This window comes from Leucopleurus acutus (assembly GCF_964270905.1).
Source record: "Leucopleurus acutus genome assembly, chromosome: 19".
In the NCBI taxonomy this organism is placed as follows: Eukaryota; Metazoa; Chordata; class Mammalia; order Artiodactyla; family Delphinidae; genus Leucopleurus; species Leucopleurus acutus.
Window position 1 is genome coordinate 11694556 of NC_139161.1, and position 16792 is coordinate 11711347.

Sequence of the window (16792 nt, forward strand, 5' to 3'; positions counted from 1 at the left end):
CAGGGACCGCCATGGACCCCCCCACCCCCGCCCTACCCCCGCACGAGGCGGTGGCTCGAGCTGGGGAGCACACAGCTGTCCTGGCCAAGGAGGAGGGCCTGGGGGCTTCCCCTCCTGCACCCGGTGCTCCCCTGCTGCCCCCCGCTGCCCCCCTCAACATACCACGTCCCCATTCCTGCCTCACACATTTCCCAGGCAGAGGGTTGGCTGGGGACCCTCCCCGTCAGGTGTGGGTCTGAGGTGTTTGAGGTCACCCTCACCCCCAGCTGCTCTCTCCTGACAGCGCCCTCTTTTGCAGACCTGCCTCCCGGATACACGTGCCCTGCGGCCGGCTCGGGCTTCTCCCTGCCCCGCATTGTGCACTCATCTGACCTCTCGGACCCCGAAACTATGCAAACCGCCCCGCCGGGGGCCCAGCCTGAGCTGGCCAGGACGTTCCCACCCGGAGAGCTGGGCCCACACAGCCCCCAGAACCTGGAGGAGCCTGGGCTGCCCTCAGGGGCCAGGGAGGCCACCCAGGACCTTGCCGCACACCCCAACCCTGCCGAGCGGGGACCCCCGGGGAAGGCAGCGGACCCCAGCCCACTGGAGGGGCTGCGAGAACTGCGGTGTGGGGCCCTCCTCGAGGGAGGGGGACCTGAGGCCACTGGCCAGGCTGATTCTACTCAGGGAGGGGCCCAAGAGGAGAGGACCACAGAGGAGGGACGGGAGGAGGGAGAGCAGGGGCCCTCGTTGGGGGCCAGCCCCCAGGCCATGGAGCAGCCGGCAAGGAGCCTGGGTGCCCCGGATCAGGCCAAGCCGGGTGAGCAGCAGGCCCCTGCAGAAGCAGAGGCGGAGGAGGCGGCCAAGTTCAAGGAGGCCGAGCTGGAGGAGGAGGAAGAGGAGGACTGGGGGCTGACTCCCGAAAACAGCCAGCCGCCCAGGGAGCTGCCGGGTCTGGACGCCCTGGTGGCAGCCACCATCAACCTGGGGGATCTGCCCGCTGTCAGCCCACTGGACCCTCAGCCCCCCACTGTCCCTGGGCCACCCAGCACAGCTCCCCTGCCCCGTAGCTCAGGGATTCATGGCATTGCCCTGCTCAGCGAGCTGGCCGACCTGGAAATCCAGCAGCAGAGGACTGAGCCAGACCTGCAAGGTAAGCCCCATCCCTCCGGAGCCCCAGGAGCTGGACCCTTGGGCATAGGCTCAGGGTCAGCCGGCCAGTGGCCTTCAGCCCTGCTCCGTTGTCCCCACAATGTGGCCCCTTGTCAGGAAACCAGGCAGGTGTGCCCACACGGTGTTACCCCCAGCCCTGGCTGCAGGGTGAGCCATGGGGTAGGGCCTCAGGGCCAGGCCTGCACCCTGACGATGGTGTCAGAAAGGTGGCTGTGCGTATTCACGATGCCCTGAAGGGGCTTGAGGGTGTCTCCAGTTTACACACAAGGATGCCAAGGCCCACAGGGGTGGGGGTGGGGGGGGTCAGGTCACTAAACTACGGCCTCACAGCCAGGAAGCGGGTAGGAAAGACGGTGCTCTCGCTATAAGCTTTCACTTCCTTGGGTTCTGCAGCTTCCGAACCTAGCCTGCATGGGGCCCAGCTCAGGACGTGGCAATTCTCGCCTCCCAGGCCCCGGGGAGGTGGCACCCCCCACGTCCCCCTCAGCCTCACTAGGCCTTGGGGCTGACCTGTGGGACAAGATGCTCCTGGGCTCCCTGCACCCTGCCCAAGGTCCCCAGGGTGCCAGCCCAGGGCTGGTGCCGCCCTGACTCGGACCAGAGCCCAAGGGCCAGGTGTTTGCTTAGGCCTCTCTAGCACTTAGGTCCCCCACAGGGACCCCTCCCAGGCGCTCCCTGCCAGAACCCCTCAGGCGGTGGGGGGAGCACCCCCAGCCAGGCTTTGTGCCCCGTTGATACTTATAGAAAGAACCCAACGAAGTCCTCAGCTGGCCCACTCGTTTTCCCACCGCGTGAAGCTCTCCACTGCCCACTGCCAGCCACCAGCACCTCTTGTGCTGCGTGGAGCTACGGGAAGGTTCTTGTCAAGTTAATTTCCCTGAAGGTCTCTGTGTCCCTCCTCTCTTGTCTGACCAGAGGGGCCACCACTGTGCTGAAGAGAGTAAGCCGGGGAGCCCTTGCCGGTCAGGAGCTCTGGGAGGGCCTCGCTTGGAGCTGTAGCGTGAGGCGGGGCTGCCCCAGTCAGGGCCTTGCTGCCCAGAGCCACCGAGCGAGTGTGGCTGGCGTGCGGGTGCACCGAGCAGGCTGCCGGGCGCCATGTGTGTGGCCACCGGTCTGTGCACGTGAATGCCTGCTGGACCCGTGCCCGTTCATTGAATGGATGCTCACGTGTAGACCACGTGTGTCCCATTGTGGGTATTGCAGCTGCCAGCCCAGGCCAGGCCCTGCTGCCACTGCTGGGTCTCCACCCAACCCTTCCCTTCTGGAAACTCCAAACCACCCCCCTCCCCTCCTGTTTCTCCCAAGACCCCCGCCCTCCCCTCTTGGAGCCCTCAGGCCTTCACCCTCCCCTCCTGCTGCTCCCAGGCCCCCACCCTCCCTCTGTCCCAGTTACTTGGCCTGTCTGCGCAGCCTCTCAGCTCTAGAGCCGTTCCCTACAAGCTCAGTGACTGCTTTGCCTGAAATTACTTAGGAAATCAGTTCATTTTCTGAGCAAAAGGCAGGACTCACAGACAGAGGAGGCGGGAGAAGACCATGCCGGGAACGGGCCAGGGTACAGAGGGGAGAGGGAGGGGTAGAGATCCAGAGGGACATCGGGGCCTCCTGCCCCCTCCTCCCAGAGGAGACCCCCTGAAGTACCTCCCAGGCCAGGCAGAGCTGGTGAAAGGCCAGGTGGTGGCCCCTGAGAAGTGGGGGTGAGGAGGTAACCAGGTTCTGAAAGGTGGCATGGCCCCCAACTCCCATAGCCGGGCCGAGTGGAGCTGGTATTCAGGTCCCGGGCTCTTTGCTCCCAGGCTGGGGCCAGCCCCACCCTCACTGATGTGGGCGTCCAGAGCCCTCACACCCCGCACCAGTAGGACTTGGCCGCAGGACCCTGGCTTATCCCCCACCTGGGCTCAAGTCCAGGGAGCTCAGTGGGCAGGCTGCCCAGCCCACGGACCACCATCGCAGGGGGGCAGGGACTCAGGCCCCAGATGGAGCCCTGGGGTGGGAGGGAGTCAGACACTTCTCTGGCCATTCACTTGGGGCCTGCCTGCAAGGGCCCATCCCCAAGACACCCAAAATGCTCCACTCTGCATTTGGAGGGGCCACTGGGGGGCATGGTGCCCACTGGGCTTCCCATCCACCCTGGAATTTTGGGAAGGCCAGGCCCTGTCCCTTCCGGAGTATGGTTGCCCCTTGTTCCTGAGTGACCCACCTGGTTTAGGTGAGTCAAGATCCCAGACCCCCCTTTTGAACTTCCCTGCTGACCTGCACCCTTCCTCCCACCACCTCCTGGCCCCAACAGCTTCTACCGGCCTGGCTGGTTGGGGGAAGTCCAAGCCTTGGCCCTCTTCTGTGCCTGTGGAGCCCTCAATCTGCCTGGACAGCCCAGCCCTACATCTCTCCCGGGACAGGGATTATAGACCCCCGAGGCTTGGGGGTGGGGCTGTTATTGTCTGCCGCACAGCTCCCTGAACTGGAGAGCAAGGCCGGTTGTTTGGAGGCCAGAGAAGAGCCCAGCAGCACCACCACCCCCGCCATCTCCCCGAGCCCACCATCCCCTCGCAGAGCTCACCCTGCAGGACTTTGCAGTCTCAGCAGGCTTAGCCTGAGGAGTGGGGGCCGGGGTGGGGGGGCTTCAGGGAGGAACAGAGGGGCTTCCTAGCAGTCACAGGGACCCCAAGAGATGAGGAGACCCTGTGGAACTTTTAGCTGAAATGGGGCTTGCAGATATCCCTGCCCCAGCTGGAGGTGGGAGGAGAAAGCCCCCTCAGCGCCTCCCCCACCTTCCCAGGGCACCTTTGACCCAGCAACCCACCTCTGGCCTTGACCCAGCACTGCGTCCAGAGGGTTGAACTTCCGGTGTCCACCTGTGCTTTGTCCCATTACTGAGGGTGGGTCACTGTGATAACTCCATCAAGGCTATGGCTGGGCACTTCCCCTTTTGTAGTTACTAAGTATTTCGTGGGGAGGGACTTTGAAATGGTGTGATATCCCCTTCCCCTTCAAACATTGGATTCATTTATCTGTATCAGTGTGACTTGTGGAGTTTTATTCGCTTCAATCTGTTATAATTTGTCACTGTCACTATTTAATTTTGGTGATTGAATTATCTCAGATTTGGCCCCTTCAGCTGGATCATCCTCTGAGAACTTCCTGTGTTCCCAGCTCACCCCGAACGTCCCAGTCCCTGGAATCAGCCATTTCTCCAAGGAGCCCAGTTCCCTTCCTTAGAGAATTTTAGAAGCCAAGTTCAGGGTGCTAGGTGTGCTCGTTGCTACTGGGGTGTTGCTGCTCTCAGGCCTCCTCAGAGGGCAGAGCTGGCTGTGTGTTCTAGAAATCACGACTGCCCACTGACACCTCCAGCTCTAGGCACCCTGTCTGACCCCACAGGGCTCATCCTGGCTGATTCCTTCCCCAGCTGTAACTCCTCGTACGATCAGCCCACCTGTGCATGCCCAACCCCCATTTCTGCCACCACCCTCTCCCCATGGTTGCGCTCAGTCCCAAGTCTCCACTCCAGGCCTGTCCCCTGGATGGACACTGCCCTCCACTGGCTCGGCTCTGACCCTGCACTGGGCCATCCCTCCCCACCCACCAGGGCTGACTCTCCGGGTTTTCGTGGATCTGGAAGAGGGCAAAAATGCAAGGCAGTTTCTGTTACGAGCATAGCAAGCCACGTGCCTGAATGGTTTGGGCTCTGTCCTGAGGACTTGCCATCCCAGCCGGCCTGGCCCACAGTAACCAAGGGTGACATCTCTCCCACCCAGAGCAGAGGCGAGTGCTAGGTGCCCATCTCATTGTTCCAGGCCGCCTCACTCTGCATGTCTCAGGGAGTCCGGCTGCCTCCGGGCATCTGGGGGTGGGGGTGGGTACATGGGGTAGGAGGGAGTAGTCTGGGCTGTGCTGAGATGCAGGCTGACATCAGGAGCCTCTTGCACACACACTGACCCTCATGTCTCCTGCAGAGGAAGAGGATGTGCTAGCCTTCAACCTGCAGCGCCTGGCCACGCTGGCCTCAGCCTGGTCCCTGGTAGAGGCTGCTGGCCTGGACAGCCCCGCCTCCTTGGCCCAGCCCTCCACTGCCGACTCCTGCAGGGCTCCCACGCTCACCCCCCGTATGCAGATCCTGCAGCGCAAGGACACCTGGACCCCCAAGACCAAGCCTGTGAGTGGGGGGCCCTGGTCGCCCCCATTGCCCAGTGCCGTGACCTGGGGGAGGCCTCGAGTGCCCAGGCTGGCCACCTACCCACCCCATCTTGGTCCCCTAGCTGGGCTCACAGGCCCCTGTGCCCCTGCCTACTAGGTATGCCCACTGAAGGCTGCCATCGACCGGCTGGACACACAGGAGGTAGAGATGCGCGTGCAGCTGGCGGAGTTGCAGAGGCGCTACAAGGAGAAGCAGCGGGAGCTGGCCAGGCTGCAGCGCAGGCATGACCATGAGTATGGCCCAGGCTGGCAGTGGGGTGGGGAGGGCTGGAGCGTGGCTTGTGGAAACACCCCCAGTTCAGGCACTGGGGCAGATGTGGGCACAGCCCAGCCCAGGGCCACCGCCTTGTGGGAAGAGGTCAACCTGTGTGTGCTGGGATGAGTTGGGCCAGAAGTAGGGGCCTGGGAGGGTCCCCAGAGGTAGTGGAAGGTTGAGGCGTTCACTCAGTGGAGAAACCAAGGGAGAGTGGAGCGGTGGAAGGACCACCCAACAGAGACTGGTGCGAGGCAGAGGCCGGTCCTCATGATAGGGGGGCAAAGGGTGAGAATAGTGGTGTCTGAGAGGGGGCTGGGAGGCCGGGGCAGGATTGGGGTGTGGGAGGGCGGAGGGAGCCCCTAAAGTTGCCGTAGCAGTGCGGGGAGCTCACCTGACTGGAGTGTGCAGGACGGCTGAAACTGGGAAGCAGGGATGGTGGGGGCAGCGGGGACGCTGGCTCAGCCTTGCCCTCCGTTTGGGGACCAGGCTCCCGCCAAATCTTGGGAGGGCCCGCCCCCCGCCACAGCCCCCAAGGGTATTGCCCTCTCCTGGACCCCTGTCAGGGAGCCAGGACAGGCGTCAGCCTCTGACCACCCCTCCTGTGGCTCCCAGGAGAGACGAGAGCTCGCGGAGCCCTGCCAGGCGAGGGCCCGGCCGGCCACGGAAGCGCAAATACTCCAGCTTGCTGCCTGCCCTGCGACCCAGCGAAGGCAAGAAAGTCAAGTGAGTCTTGCATGCATGGGCCCCGTGGGGTGCGTGGGGCCGGAGGTTACTCAGTGGCGCTGGGCTGGCCCAGGTGCCCTTGAGGCCCGGGCAGTGGGGGCTGGGCTCCTCTCTGGCTTCCGTGGCCGCTGGGCCTCCGTCACAGCTTCTCCTGAAGATCCAGAACCCCGGGCCAGCCGCGGTGGGGAGCGTCTGGGGCACTGAGCCCGTAGCAGACAAGCCCCTCCCCCTGGGCCTGGGGCATGGCCGCACCAGCTCCACGCACCTGGCCGTGGCCGGCTGGGGCCGTGGCATCCTTCCTGCCAGGCCCCAGCCCCAGCCCGGCCCCACGAGTGCGAGGCGGCGTTGCGTAAAAGCCTCTTTATCTGCACCGTATAGAGTCGTTGGTCACGCTGCGGTGCTGCGCACGGCTGCCGGCGCGCGGTTATTATCCATTACCCGCCCGGTGCAGTCATTGGCGCACTCCCGGGCCTGGTATAATTGTCCTTCTCGGCTACAAATTGCCTCTCCCGGCAGGCCCATTTGCATAAATTCTCGAGCTCCTCGAAACACGATTGGCGTGGCGTGTGCGCACTGCATCAATCCTGATGATTTGGTAATAATAGTTAAATCGGCACTAAATGGTTCCTTCAATTAAGACAGAGGCAAAAAATTAATCTCAGGGCTTTATGTCACAAAACATTAGCAAACGCGGAGAAGGTTACAGGGAGGGGAGTTCGCGTAGGCTGCTGCGGACGAGGAGGGGATGCACCATATGGCTGGGGGGCCTCCCCAGGCTGTCCCTCCGCCCTGCCCAGGTGTCACCCGGCGGGGGCTCCAGGGGCCTCCCTTTGAGGACCAGCCAGAACTGTAGGGGCTGCTGGCTAAGACCAGGGCCTGGCAGGGGGCCCTGTTGGGGAGCCCCTGGCGAAGCTGCCCCATGCTTTGCTCGAGCCCGCCTGGCGCCAAGCCCCTGCCTGACCTTGGAAGCCCCATCCTGGTGCTTGCATTGTGGCCACTTTCTCCACTGACCTGAGAAAACAGGCCCTGGCTGGACGAGGAAGGAAGCCAAGGCCAGGGCCCTCCCTTCCTAAGGATCGGGGTTCCCTCCCGCCCTCTCCCCATCTCAGGCTCCTGCCCACTCTCCATCCCTCTGGGGGGCCCCTGCCCTTCAGTAGCTGCTGACAGTTGGGCCCAGGCAGGAAGTGGGAGGGCCGAGGCCCGGGGGCCAAGCATGGTTCCGGGCCGGCTTCCTGCCTGGCCTCTCTGGGCAGGAAGGTAAAAGTTGACGTCTGGCCGCACAAGGCCAGGGCCGGGCCAGGGCCCTCAGCCTCCATCTGTGACTCATTTTCATTAATGCTATGTGGGTAAGGGAGGGAGTAGGTGAGAGGCCTAGCCCCCAGCCCCTGTCTGGCAAAGGACAGGCAGCCAAGCTCCCAGCCTCACACCTGTGGGACACAGGGAAACAGGCTCAGAGTCAGCAGCTTCCAGGGCCCCATCTGGGAGCTGGGGGTGGGGGCGGTGCAGAGTTTCTCCTTTGAGACGGAGAACTGAGGGCAGGGGACAAAGCTCTGAGGGGTCTGAGCCCAGCACTAGGGGTCCCTGGGGGCTAGGAGGCAGAGCCTGGGCACGAGTTTCTCTGGCCGCTGTCCCCCACATCCTCTTCCTGGCAGTGGCAAAGATGCTCGGGGTGGATCCCTTTCTCAGGGGCCTCTCCTGATGCCCTTTTTGTTCCTAACTGAGGTAGCTGCTGGCCTTTGCACTCACTAAGTTACCTCAGTGAGTGCAAAGGCCAGCATGATCCCACCCCAGCCTTGCACAGAGGCACAATTTAAAGCATCCCCATTTTCCAGGTAGACAGACTGAGGCCACAGCCCAGGTCACACATTGGCCCAGCTGGCCACAGAGCCCTGGCCCCCGAGCAGTGGGCTGCCCCTCCCCAGTCAGTGGGCAGAGGGGGCTAGCTAGGTAGCGGGGGCCGGGGGGCTCAGCACTGGCTTGGCCCCCCTGGCCTCCCAGCAGCTCTGTGTGCTTAGAGGAGACTGGCCCAGGGGCACAGCCTTGGCCAGGAAAGAAGCAGGGCCCTTACAGGGGCAAGTGGGTCTCCCAGACATGCAGCTGCACCACACGACCCACCGTGGTGCCCTGGCTGCTGCCACAGGGACTGTCTCGGGGACAAGGCCCAGGTGCCCAGGTGTGACCCGCGCCCCCCGTGCTCCCAGGGCAGTGCGGTCCAGCCTGAGCCTGCTGTGCACCGAGCTGCGGGGCGGCGATGATGAGCCCTCGAAGAAGCGAGGCCGGCTGGAGAAGGGCACCTACGTGGGCCTGCAACCCGCATCTGCGGTGAGTCCCACAGCAGCCTCACCCTCAAGCCCGGGTGCAGGATGTCAGATGGACAGGACAGGGGGCAGGCGGTAGACCAGCCCCAGGCCAAACACTGCCACCCCGCCCTGCCCGTGTCACCATCCGGCTGGGGCCCCACTGCTCAGATGAGCAGACAAGGTCCGGCGAGCTTCGTGTGCGTCACACAGAGGCGAGCCTGTGAGGCTGCAGGTGTGACCCGGGGCTGGTTATGCTCCACGACCCCTCCCTTTCCTCTGCTCACTCCAGCGGGAGTAAAGCAACACACAGTTATCCCAGGTCACAGGAAGACTTTTCAGGAGGGAGGGCTCACGATGTCCACCATGTCAGGTGCATACCTGGTGTAGTGGGTGGACCGAGGGCACTGCCCCTCTCTTGGGACAGGCTTCCCCAGGGGTGCCAGCACCCCATTCCTTCTCAGTACAGTGGGTGCCTCCCACCCCTCACCTATTCTAGGGTCCTGGGAGGGACAGGTGAGAGGTGGGTCTGAGTCTGTTGTCACTTTGCCTGTCCCTCCCGGAGCAGGAGGCTGGTCCCTCTCTCTAGGACATGACAAACACCTGGGCCCTTGGCCTCCCTCCGCCAAGCTGAGTAGGCTGGGCCGTCCGGGGAGGCTGTGCCATGGGGGACAGGACAGGCACAAGCTTATGCTCCAGTGGGCAGGCCCTGTGCCCCGGGGCCAGATTCCCTCTCGGGCATTTTGGAGGGCAAGGCCAGCGAAGTATCACCTTCCAGGCCCAGTGCTGGCAGAGGGGAGGCCGAAGGCCGCAGGGCCGTGGCTCAGGGCGGGGGACCCGGTGACTGCAGCCTCCACCTGCCCGTTTACTACAGGAGAAGGTTCGGTGCAAGAAGAGCAGCGGTCAGGGCGACCTGGCATCTGCAGTGGCCCACAAGGTGGCCCAGCTGAAGCCGAAGGTCAAGAGCAAGGGGCTGCCCACCAGCCTCAGCCCCTTCCGGCGGAAGGAGGCCACCCCAGGGGGTCGCATCCGGAAGAAGCTGTCACGAGCCAAGAGCGCCAAGGTGTCTGGGGCAGCCCGGCACCCACAGCCAGATGGTGGTGTTGCTGGCAGGGAGACACCTAAGTTCCCAGCGCAGCCGGCAGCGGCCACAACACATGAGGCAGGCAAGTTGTCGGTCTGAGCTGCACAGCCAGGACCTCCACGGTCACTGGAGGCTGGGGGAGTGGGTGGGCGGGAGCTGGGACAGCCATCAGAGCCTGGTCAGGGCTCATTGCGTATGCCGGACACAGGGAGAAGCTCTCACTGGCCCAGGATGGGTTCTCCGTGCCCCACCCCCACACGGGGGGGGGCCACAGGGAGAAAAGAGGCTGCTGGATGCATCCTGGAAAGAGGGGCTAAAAATAGCCCTTCTGCCTGCTCCAGCCTGCCTTCGTGCAGCGTCCGGCCCGGTGACCTGGAGGGGTTATCTGGCCCCCAGCAAACACACATGTCCAGAAACAGGAGCCTGGAAAAATAGATGCTTCCTCCCTGCCAGCCCCTGCCCCCTCCCCCAGGTCCCGCCTGAGAAAGAACAAAGGGAGGGAAGAGGAAGCAGGAAACAGGAGGGCATCTGGCAGGGGGACGAGGGAGGGGAAGGGGCTGCCCTGGGGAAGGGGGTCCCCAGCCCTGCAAGGCGGGTGCTCCACTGCCCAGCGCATAAGAAAGGAAAACTGAGGCAGAAAAAGGGAGGTCAGAGAGGCAGCCCCTTCTCCTTTCTGGTCCAAACACCCTCACCTGGACACCTGGCCCAGGTGCCTGCCCTCGAAGCAGCCCCGGGATGACAGTGACGGGCTCCACTCAGCCCCCAACACATCCGCCCCCCCGAACCCACCCCAAAATGGCACTGCTCTGGTGCCAAATCACCTGGACCACCCGCCTCTCCCCAGGCAGCGGCTCGGACAGTGAAAACTGCGAGGGTCTGTTGGAAACAGAGGCACCTCCCAAGGACACCGGGCTGGCACTGCACGCTGGGGCCCGCGTGGCCGTGCTGGGGCCCTCGCCCTCCTCTGTGGTCAAGATGGAGGCCAACCAGAAGGCCAAGAAGAAGAAGGAGAGGCAGGGCTTGCTAGGTACCCAGGGGGTGAGGGCGGGCTGGGGCAGGCCTGGCCGACGAGGGCCCCAGCAGGCAGCTGGGGCTCCTGCGACGGCTTCCCTCCCTCCCTCCCCAGGGGCCTGCCGCCTGTCCAGCCCCGAGAGTGAGGTCAAGGTCAAGAGGAGGACGGTGAAGGCCAAGGTGGGCGGCAAGCTGGAGCGGGCCCCAGGACGCAGGCCCCCAGGTGGGCCTGGCAAGAAGAAAGCCAAGGGCAAGGCCAAGGGCAGCCTGCGGGCAGAGCCGGGGGCCACACCCGGCAGGGAAGCCCTCTGCAGCCCCACCCGGGCCTTCACCTGCCACGAGGAGGGCAGCAGGCTGGCCAGTGAGCGCCTCAAGAGAGCTACGCGCAAGAGCACGGTGCTCCAGCCAGGGCTGCGGGTGAGGGCCAGTGGGCACCCCAGGGTCCTGGGCCCAGCAGGGTGGGTGCCAGATGTGAAGGGCCTTCGGGGACATTTACTCCACTCTTTCTCTCCACTTGCTACACCAAGTCACACTCTGGGACTCCTATTCAGGGTCACACTCAGGGTCGGCCTGAGTCACACCATGGTCAGGCTGGGGGCAGGAAGGCTGGTGCCACCCTCACCTCAGCCCCTCCCCTCCGACAGCGGAAGAACGGGGCCCTGTCCATCGCCCTGTCGCCCCGCAACGCCAAGGCCATCCTGGGGAGGGGCAGGAAAGCGGGCAAGGTGAAAACCAAGGCTGCCGGCAAACAGGTAACATCCCCACCCCGACCTTGGGACCCAGCCAGCCCTGATATCTCCTGCCCCTCCCAAGAGAGCTGACACTTCTGACCCCCCAGGGCAAGGGCCGGGCGGTGAGCCGGCTGCTGGAGAGCTTCGCAGTGGAGGACGACTTTGAATTTGAAGACAGCAGCAGCCTCTCAGAGGAGGAGGAGGCCAGGGGCCCCCTGAGCGCCGAACAGAGCGCCGCCTTGGGTGAGCGGCCAGGAGGGGATGCCGAGCGTCTGGGGCCAGCAGTGGGCGGAGGGGGGCCAGGTGCTGACACCCCCATCTCCCCAGCACGCTCATGCACCATCCACAAGGAGGACCTACAGGACGGGCTGCCCGTGCTCATCCCCAAAGAGGACAGTCTGCTATACGCGGGCAGCGTCAGGACCCTGCAGCCCCCCGACATGTAAGGCCTGGGCGTGCGCGGGAGGGATGTGGGCTGAGGCCTGAGCGGGAGGTGGTGGATGCGCAGGCCTGTCTCATGCTCCCCCACCCATGCCCCTCAGCTACAGCATCGTCATCGAGGGTGAGAGAGGCAACCGGCAGCGGATCTACTCACTGGAGCAGCTGCTGCAGGAGGCGGTGAGGGGACAGCCCCCGCTCGGCTCACCACCCCAGGGAGGTGGACCTGGCTGCGCCCAGCCCCTCCCGGGCACCCCTTGGCCAGCCTCGCCCACTCACAGCCGCCGCCCCCACTGGTCCCGCAGGTTCTTGATGTCCGGCCACGGTCCAGCAGGTACCTCCCGCCCGGCACGAGGGTCTGTGCCTACTGGAGCCAGAAGTCCCGCTGCCTGTACCCAGGCAGCGTAGTGCGAGGTAAGCCCCGCCCAAGGACCCCCAGGGAGGCCCATCAGCCCCTCCCCTTAGGCGAAGCTGAAGATGAGAGACCCGAGTGCCAGGGAGGAGACCCTGTCTCTCAAGGAGGGCCTCCCGCCAGCCCTGCTTCCCAAGCTGGAGCGGGTCAGACAGAGCAGATGATAACATCAGCTCCCTGGTCGCCAGGAAAAGGCGAGGGGGGACCTGGGGTGAGGACAGGGTGGAGCCTCTGGCTGTCCAGAAGGCCTAGCAGAGAAGGGGCCCCAGAGCCCCAGACCTGGGGGTTATAAACTGGTCACCTGGGCACCAGCTTTCCTGGGGTAAATCCTTCTGCCCCCTCCCCCAGGCACAGGACGTGGGGACCCTGTGGTCTGACAGGTGCAGGGGCAGGGGGGCGGGCAGGCCTCAACCAGGCATGTGTTTGCACACATGCGCGTGTGCGTAGGGGGAGGTCGGGGCCCCACGTCCCTGTGAGTGTGCCCTGGGATGCGGGTGATGGATGGCGGTAATATTGCCTCTCCGGCCGCACTCCAGGAGGTGGAGGGGAGGCAGGCTGCTCCCAGCTGCCATGGCAGCTCCAAGGTCAAATGTGATCAGGGAGCAGAATATCCCAGCATCATCTGTCAGGCGCTACGGAGCCCATCCTGTCATCCTCCCGTCCCGGCCACCCGGCCACCAGGGAGAACCCCGTGGGCCCCGAGCAGAGGGCCCTGTGCTCAGGTGGGCCCTGTCTCCAGGCGCCTCCAGTGATGAGGAAGACGACCTGGACTCCGTGGTGGTGGAGTTTGACGATGGGGACACCGGCCACATTGCTGTCTCCAACATCAGGCTGCTGCCTCCGGACTTCAAGATCCAGTGTGAGCCCCAGGGCCCTCCAGCGTGGGGTCCTTACCTTTCTGGGTCGGCCCCTATGGCTGGAGTCGGGCTGATAGTCTCCCAAGGAGGGAGCAAGGGGAGGCGGTCACCCTGGCAGCACGGCGCTGAGGCCACTGGTCCACTCTGCAGGCACAGAGCCCTCGCCAGCCCTGCTGGTGTCCGGCGGCTGCCGAAGGACCAAGAAATCTTCCTGCGAGGCGCCCCCGCCTGGTGAGGCCGCCGCGCCCAGCCTGTCTCCCAAGGCACACGATGGCCCTGAAGCCTCAAAGACCCCCGGGAAGAAATCCGCAGGCAAAGACAAAGCTGGTACTCGCGGGACTGCGGGGACCTCGGGTGGGGAGGCACCCTCAGGAGTGGGGGGCCAGAAGGGGCGGGCAGGTAGTTCCTCTGACTCTCCCTGGCCTCTCCCCAGGCAAAGCGGAGCTCCTGGCCTCTGGTACCAAGCCCTCCGCGGGGGCCTCAGACCACTTCCTGGGCCACCGGGGCAGCCCGTTGCTGAGCTGGTCCGCGGTGGCGCAGACCAAGCGGAAGGCGGTGGCCACGGCCGCAGCAGGTGGCAAGGGGCCGGGCGTGCTGCAGAACCTCTTCCAACTCAACGGCAGCGCCAGGAAGCTGCGGGCCCGCGAGGCGCTCTTCCCCGTCCACAGCGTGGCTGCTCCCGTGTTTGGCAACGGCTTCCGCGCCGACTCCTTCAGCAGCCTGGCCAGCTCCTACGCTCCCTTTGTCGGTGGGGCCGGGCCCGGCCTGCCCGGGGGTGCCCACAAGCTGCTGCGGGCCAAGAAGGCCGAGCGGGCAGAGGCCGAGAAGGGCGGGCGGCGGCGGGCGGGCGGCGAGTTCCTGGTCAAGCTGGACCATGAGGGCGTGACCTCCCCCAAGAGCAAGAACTGCAAGGCGCTGCACGCGGGTGACAAGGATGTGGGGCCCAGGCCAGGGAGGCCCCTGCCCGGCCCCAGCTATGGGCACCCGGCCCTTGTGGGCAAGGACAGGAAGGGGCGGTCGCCTGTCCACCCGCTGCCCATGGGGCTGGCGCTGCGCAAGTTCGCAGGCCAGGCCGAGTACCCGCTGCCCTGCGACAGTGACTGCCACAGCTCCTACTCGGACGAGGAGGAGGATGGGCCTGGCCTGGCCCCCGGCGTGCCCTCCCGCTTCCTCGCCCGCCTTTCTGTGTCCTCCTCCTCCTCGGGCTCATCCACCTCCTCCTCCTCTGGCTCCCTGTCCACCTCCAGCCTCTGCTCCTCGGATGACGAGGGCTCCTCCTACAGCTCAGACGAGGAGGACCCAGCCCTGCTGCTGCAGACCTGCCTCACCCACCCGGTGCCCGCCCTCCTGGCCCAGCCCGAGGCCCTGCGCTCCAAGGGGGCTGGCCCACACCCGCACGCCCAGCGCTGCTTCCTGTCCAGGGCCACGGTGGCCGGTGGGGGCGTGGGCGCGGGCCCCAGCAGTGGCAGACCCAGGCTCAAGCGCAAGGAGGCCCTGAGCTTCTCCAAAGCCAAAGAGCTGTCCCGGAGGCAGCGGCTGCCCTCCGTGGAAAACCGGCCAAAGATCTCAGCCTTCCTGCCTGCCCGGCAGCTCTGGAAGTGGTCGGGGAACCCCACACAGGTAGGTGGGCCCGACCATGCACACTTACACACAAGACACACCATCTGTCTCTCCTACACGCTCCCTGCGTCTGTCTCTGTCATTCTGTCCTGTGTCCCCTGCCCGCCGCCTGTCCCCGAGGCTCCTGTCCTCACTGCCCTCTGCCCCTGGCTGTCTCCTACAGAGACGCGGCATGAAGGGGAAGGCCAGGAAGCTGTTCTACAAGGCCATCGTCCGGGGCAAGGAGACGCTTCGCATCGGGGACTGTGCCGTCTTCCTGTCAGCTGGGCGGCCCAACCTGCCCTACATCGGCCGCATTGAGAGCATGTGGGAGTCGTGGGGCAGCAACATGGTGGTGAAGGTCAAGTGGTTCTACCACCCAGAGGAGACCAAGCTGGGGAAGCGGCAGAGCGACGGGAAGGTGGGGACCGGGGTGGGGCAGGGGGTCCGGGGGTATGGGCAGGCTCAGAGTGGGGGGCCTGGGAAGGGGTATCTCAGCAACTGGCACCAGCAGCCAGAAGGGGAGTGGTCATCTATGGACATCCCTCGCCCCCGGTTCCCACACCTCAAGGCCTCCCGGCCCAAGGGTGCCGTGGGCCCCACAGAGAGTAACACAGCTGAGGACTCAGGCCCCAGAGCCAGGCCACCTGGATCCCTCCCCAGCTGGGCCTTTGTGGCTCCCCACGCAATGGGTGACAGTTTCACCTTGTGGGGGGCTGTGGCCCACAGCAGCCTGTAGCACCTGCCCTCAGCAGCCCATGTCCCCCACCACGGGCCTGCTGATCCCTGCCTCCCAAGGTCAACCCAAGACAGAAAATGCCCCCAGCTCACTCTCCAGTCTTCCCTGAGAACCATGTTTGCAGACGGTGCAGAAACAAGTGTTTCTCCAATTCTGCCAGCCTGCTGGGGGTCCGGGCGCAGACCCCGGCCACACAGTTAAGAGCTTATCCAGAACTGAGGGTCCTGGGTCAGGTGGGGTCCGCTGGCCAAGGCCAGACCTGACGCCGAGCGCTCCTCGCCCCCTTCCCCAGCAGAACGCGCTGTACCAGTCCTGCCACGAGGATGAGAACGACGTGCAGACCATCTCCCACAAGTGCCAGGTAGTGGGGCGCGAGCAGTATGAGCAGATGACACGGAGCCGCAAGTGCCAGGACCGGCGGGACCTCTACTACCTGGCGGGCACCTACGACCCCACCACCGGGCGCCTGGTGACGGCCGATGGTGTGCCCATCCTGTGCTGAGCCTGCACAGACCGGCTGCAGGTGACCCACCTGCCCCGCCATGCCCAGTGCCAGAGCCACAGGGACGTGAGGACGTGAGGACCCAGCCCCATGCCTCCGAGCGGGAGGCTGGCCCACACCTCGGAGGGGCAGGTCTGAGCAAATATGCAAACCCACCAAGGCAAGATCCAGGCTTTTTTATTATTTTCCCTGGAAGGAGAGAGAGCTTTTGGGCATCAGAACCCAGTTCCATCCGTCTGCTGCGGAGGGTCAGCTGTGCCCCAACTGGGACCTACCGGCCCTCTCTGTTTTCCCACATCGGCAGTTCACGAGAGATTAGAATCCAAGCCATATTTTCCCTAGTACCTCCGACTGTCTCCCACCAGGGAAAGCAGAAATCAGGTGTGTTGTCTATTTATTTCTCTATGTAAATATTGTATTTCTGCGGGAAAGTTTTATGGAAAAAAAGCCGAAAAGGATTTTTTTTCCTCACATGCGTAACGAGGGTATGCGTGCGTGAGTGTGTGTGTGTGTCTGTGTGTGTGTGTGTGTGTGTGTGTGTGTGTGTGTAGAGATTTTGTTCTTGGGGGGGGGTGGGTTTCTTTGAAAATGCACTGTTTTCCTCAGCCTAGCTGAGTTCCAACTGGGGCGTCTGTGACGACAGAGGCAGCTGGGGGTGGGGGCAGGGGGGCCGGAGGGCACAGGAGAGGTCAGACAGGACCCTAGGTTACACCTGTTGATATATTGGGGGGACTGTCTAATATGGAAGTCACACTCAAGTTTATTTCCTTTTAATTCATCTCCTGGGAAAAAAAGGA

General features: G+C 64.4%; 1 protein-coding gene across 2 annotated transcripts in view; it reads left to right on the forward strand.

Moving 5' to 3' along the window:
* The window catches only part of BAHCC1 (BAH domain and coiled-coil containing 1), a gene marked incomplete at both ends in the record, with an annotated part of 53789 nt that extends 37794 nt beyond the window's left edge, over window positions 1-15995 (forward strand). The window contains 18 exons of one of the 2 annotated variants that reach the window (XM_082860270.1): window positions 284-1135; window positions 5106-5305; window positions 5444-5580; window positions 6215-6325; window positions 8527-8647; window positions 9497-9792; window positions 10555-10733; window positions 10833-11134; window positions 11362-11469; window positions 11556-11691; window positions 11776-11890; window positions 11991-12066; window positions 12192-12300; window positions 13038-13157; window positions 13306-13482; window positions 13589-14775; window positions 14939-15175; window positions 15789-15995. In XM_082860270.1, the coding sequence (XP_082716396.1) occupies window positions 284-1135; window positions 5106-5305; window positions 5444-5580; window positions 6215-6325; window positions 8527-8647; window positions 9497-9792; window positions 10555-10733; window positions 10833-11134; window positions 11362-11469; window positions 11556-11691; window positions 11776-11890; window positions 11991-12066; window positions 12192-12300; window positions 13038-13157; window positions 13306-13482; window positions 13589-14775; window positions 14939-15175; window positions 15789-15995 (4670 nt within the window). The remainder of the gene's footprint in view (window positions 1-283; window positions 1136-5105; window positions 5306-5443; window positions 5581-6214; window positions 6326-8526; window positions 8648-9496; window positions 9793-10554; window positions 10734-10832; window positions 11135-11361; window positions 11470-11555; window positions 11692-11775; window positions 11891-11990; window positions 12067-12191; window positions 12301-13037; window positions 13158-13305; window positions 13483-13588; window positions 14776-14938; window positions 15176-15788) is intronic. The other variant, XM_082860271.1, reaches the window with a different exon arrangement.
* Window positions 15996-16792: the final 797 nt, after the last annotated feature.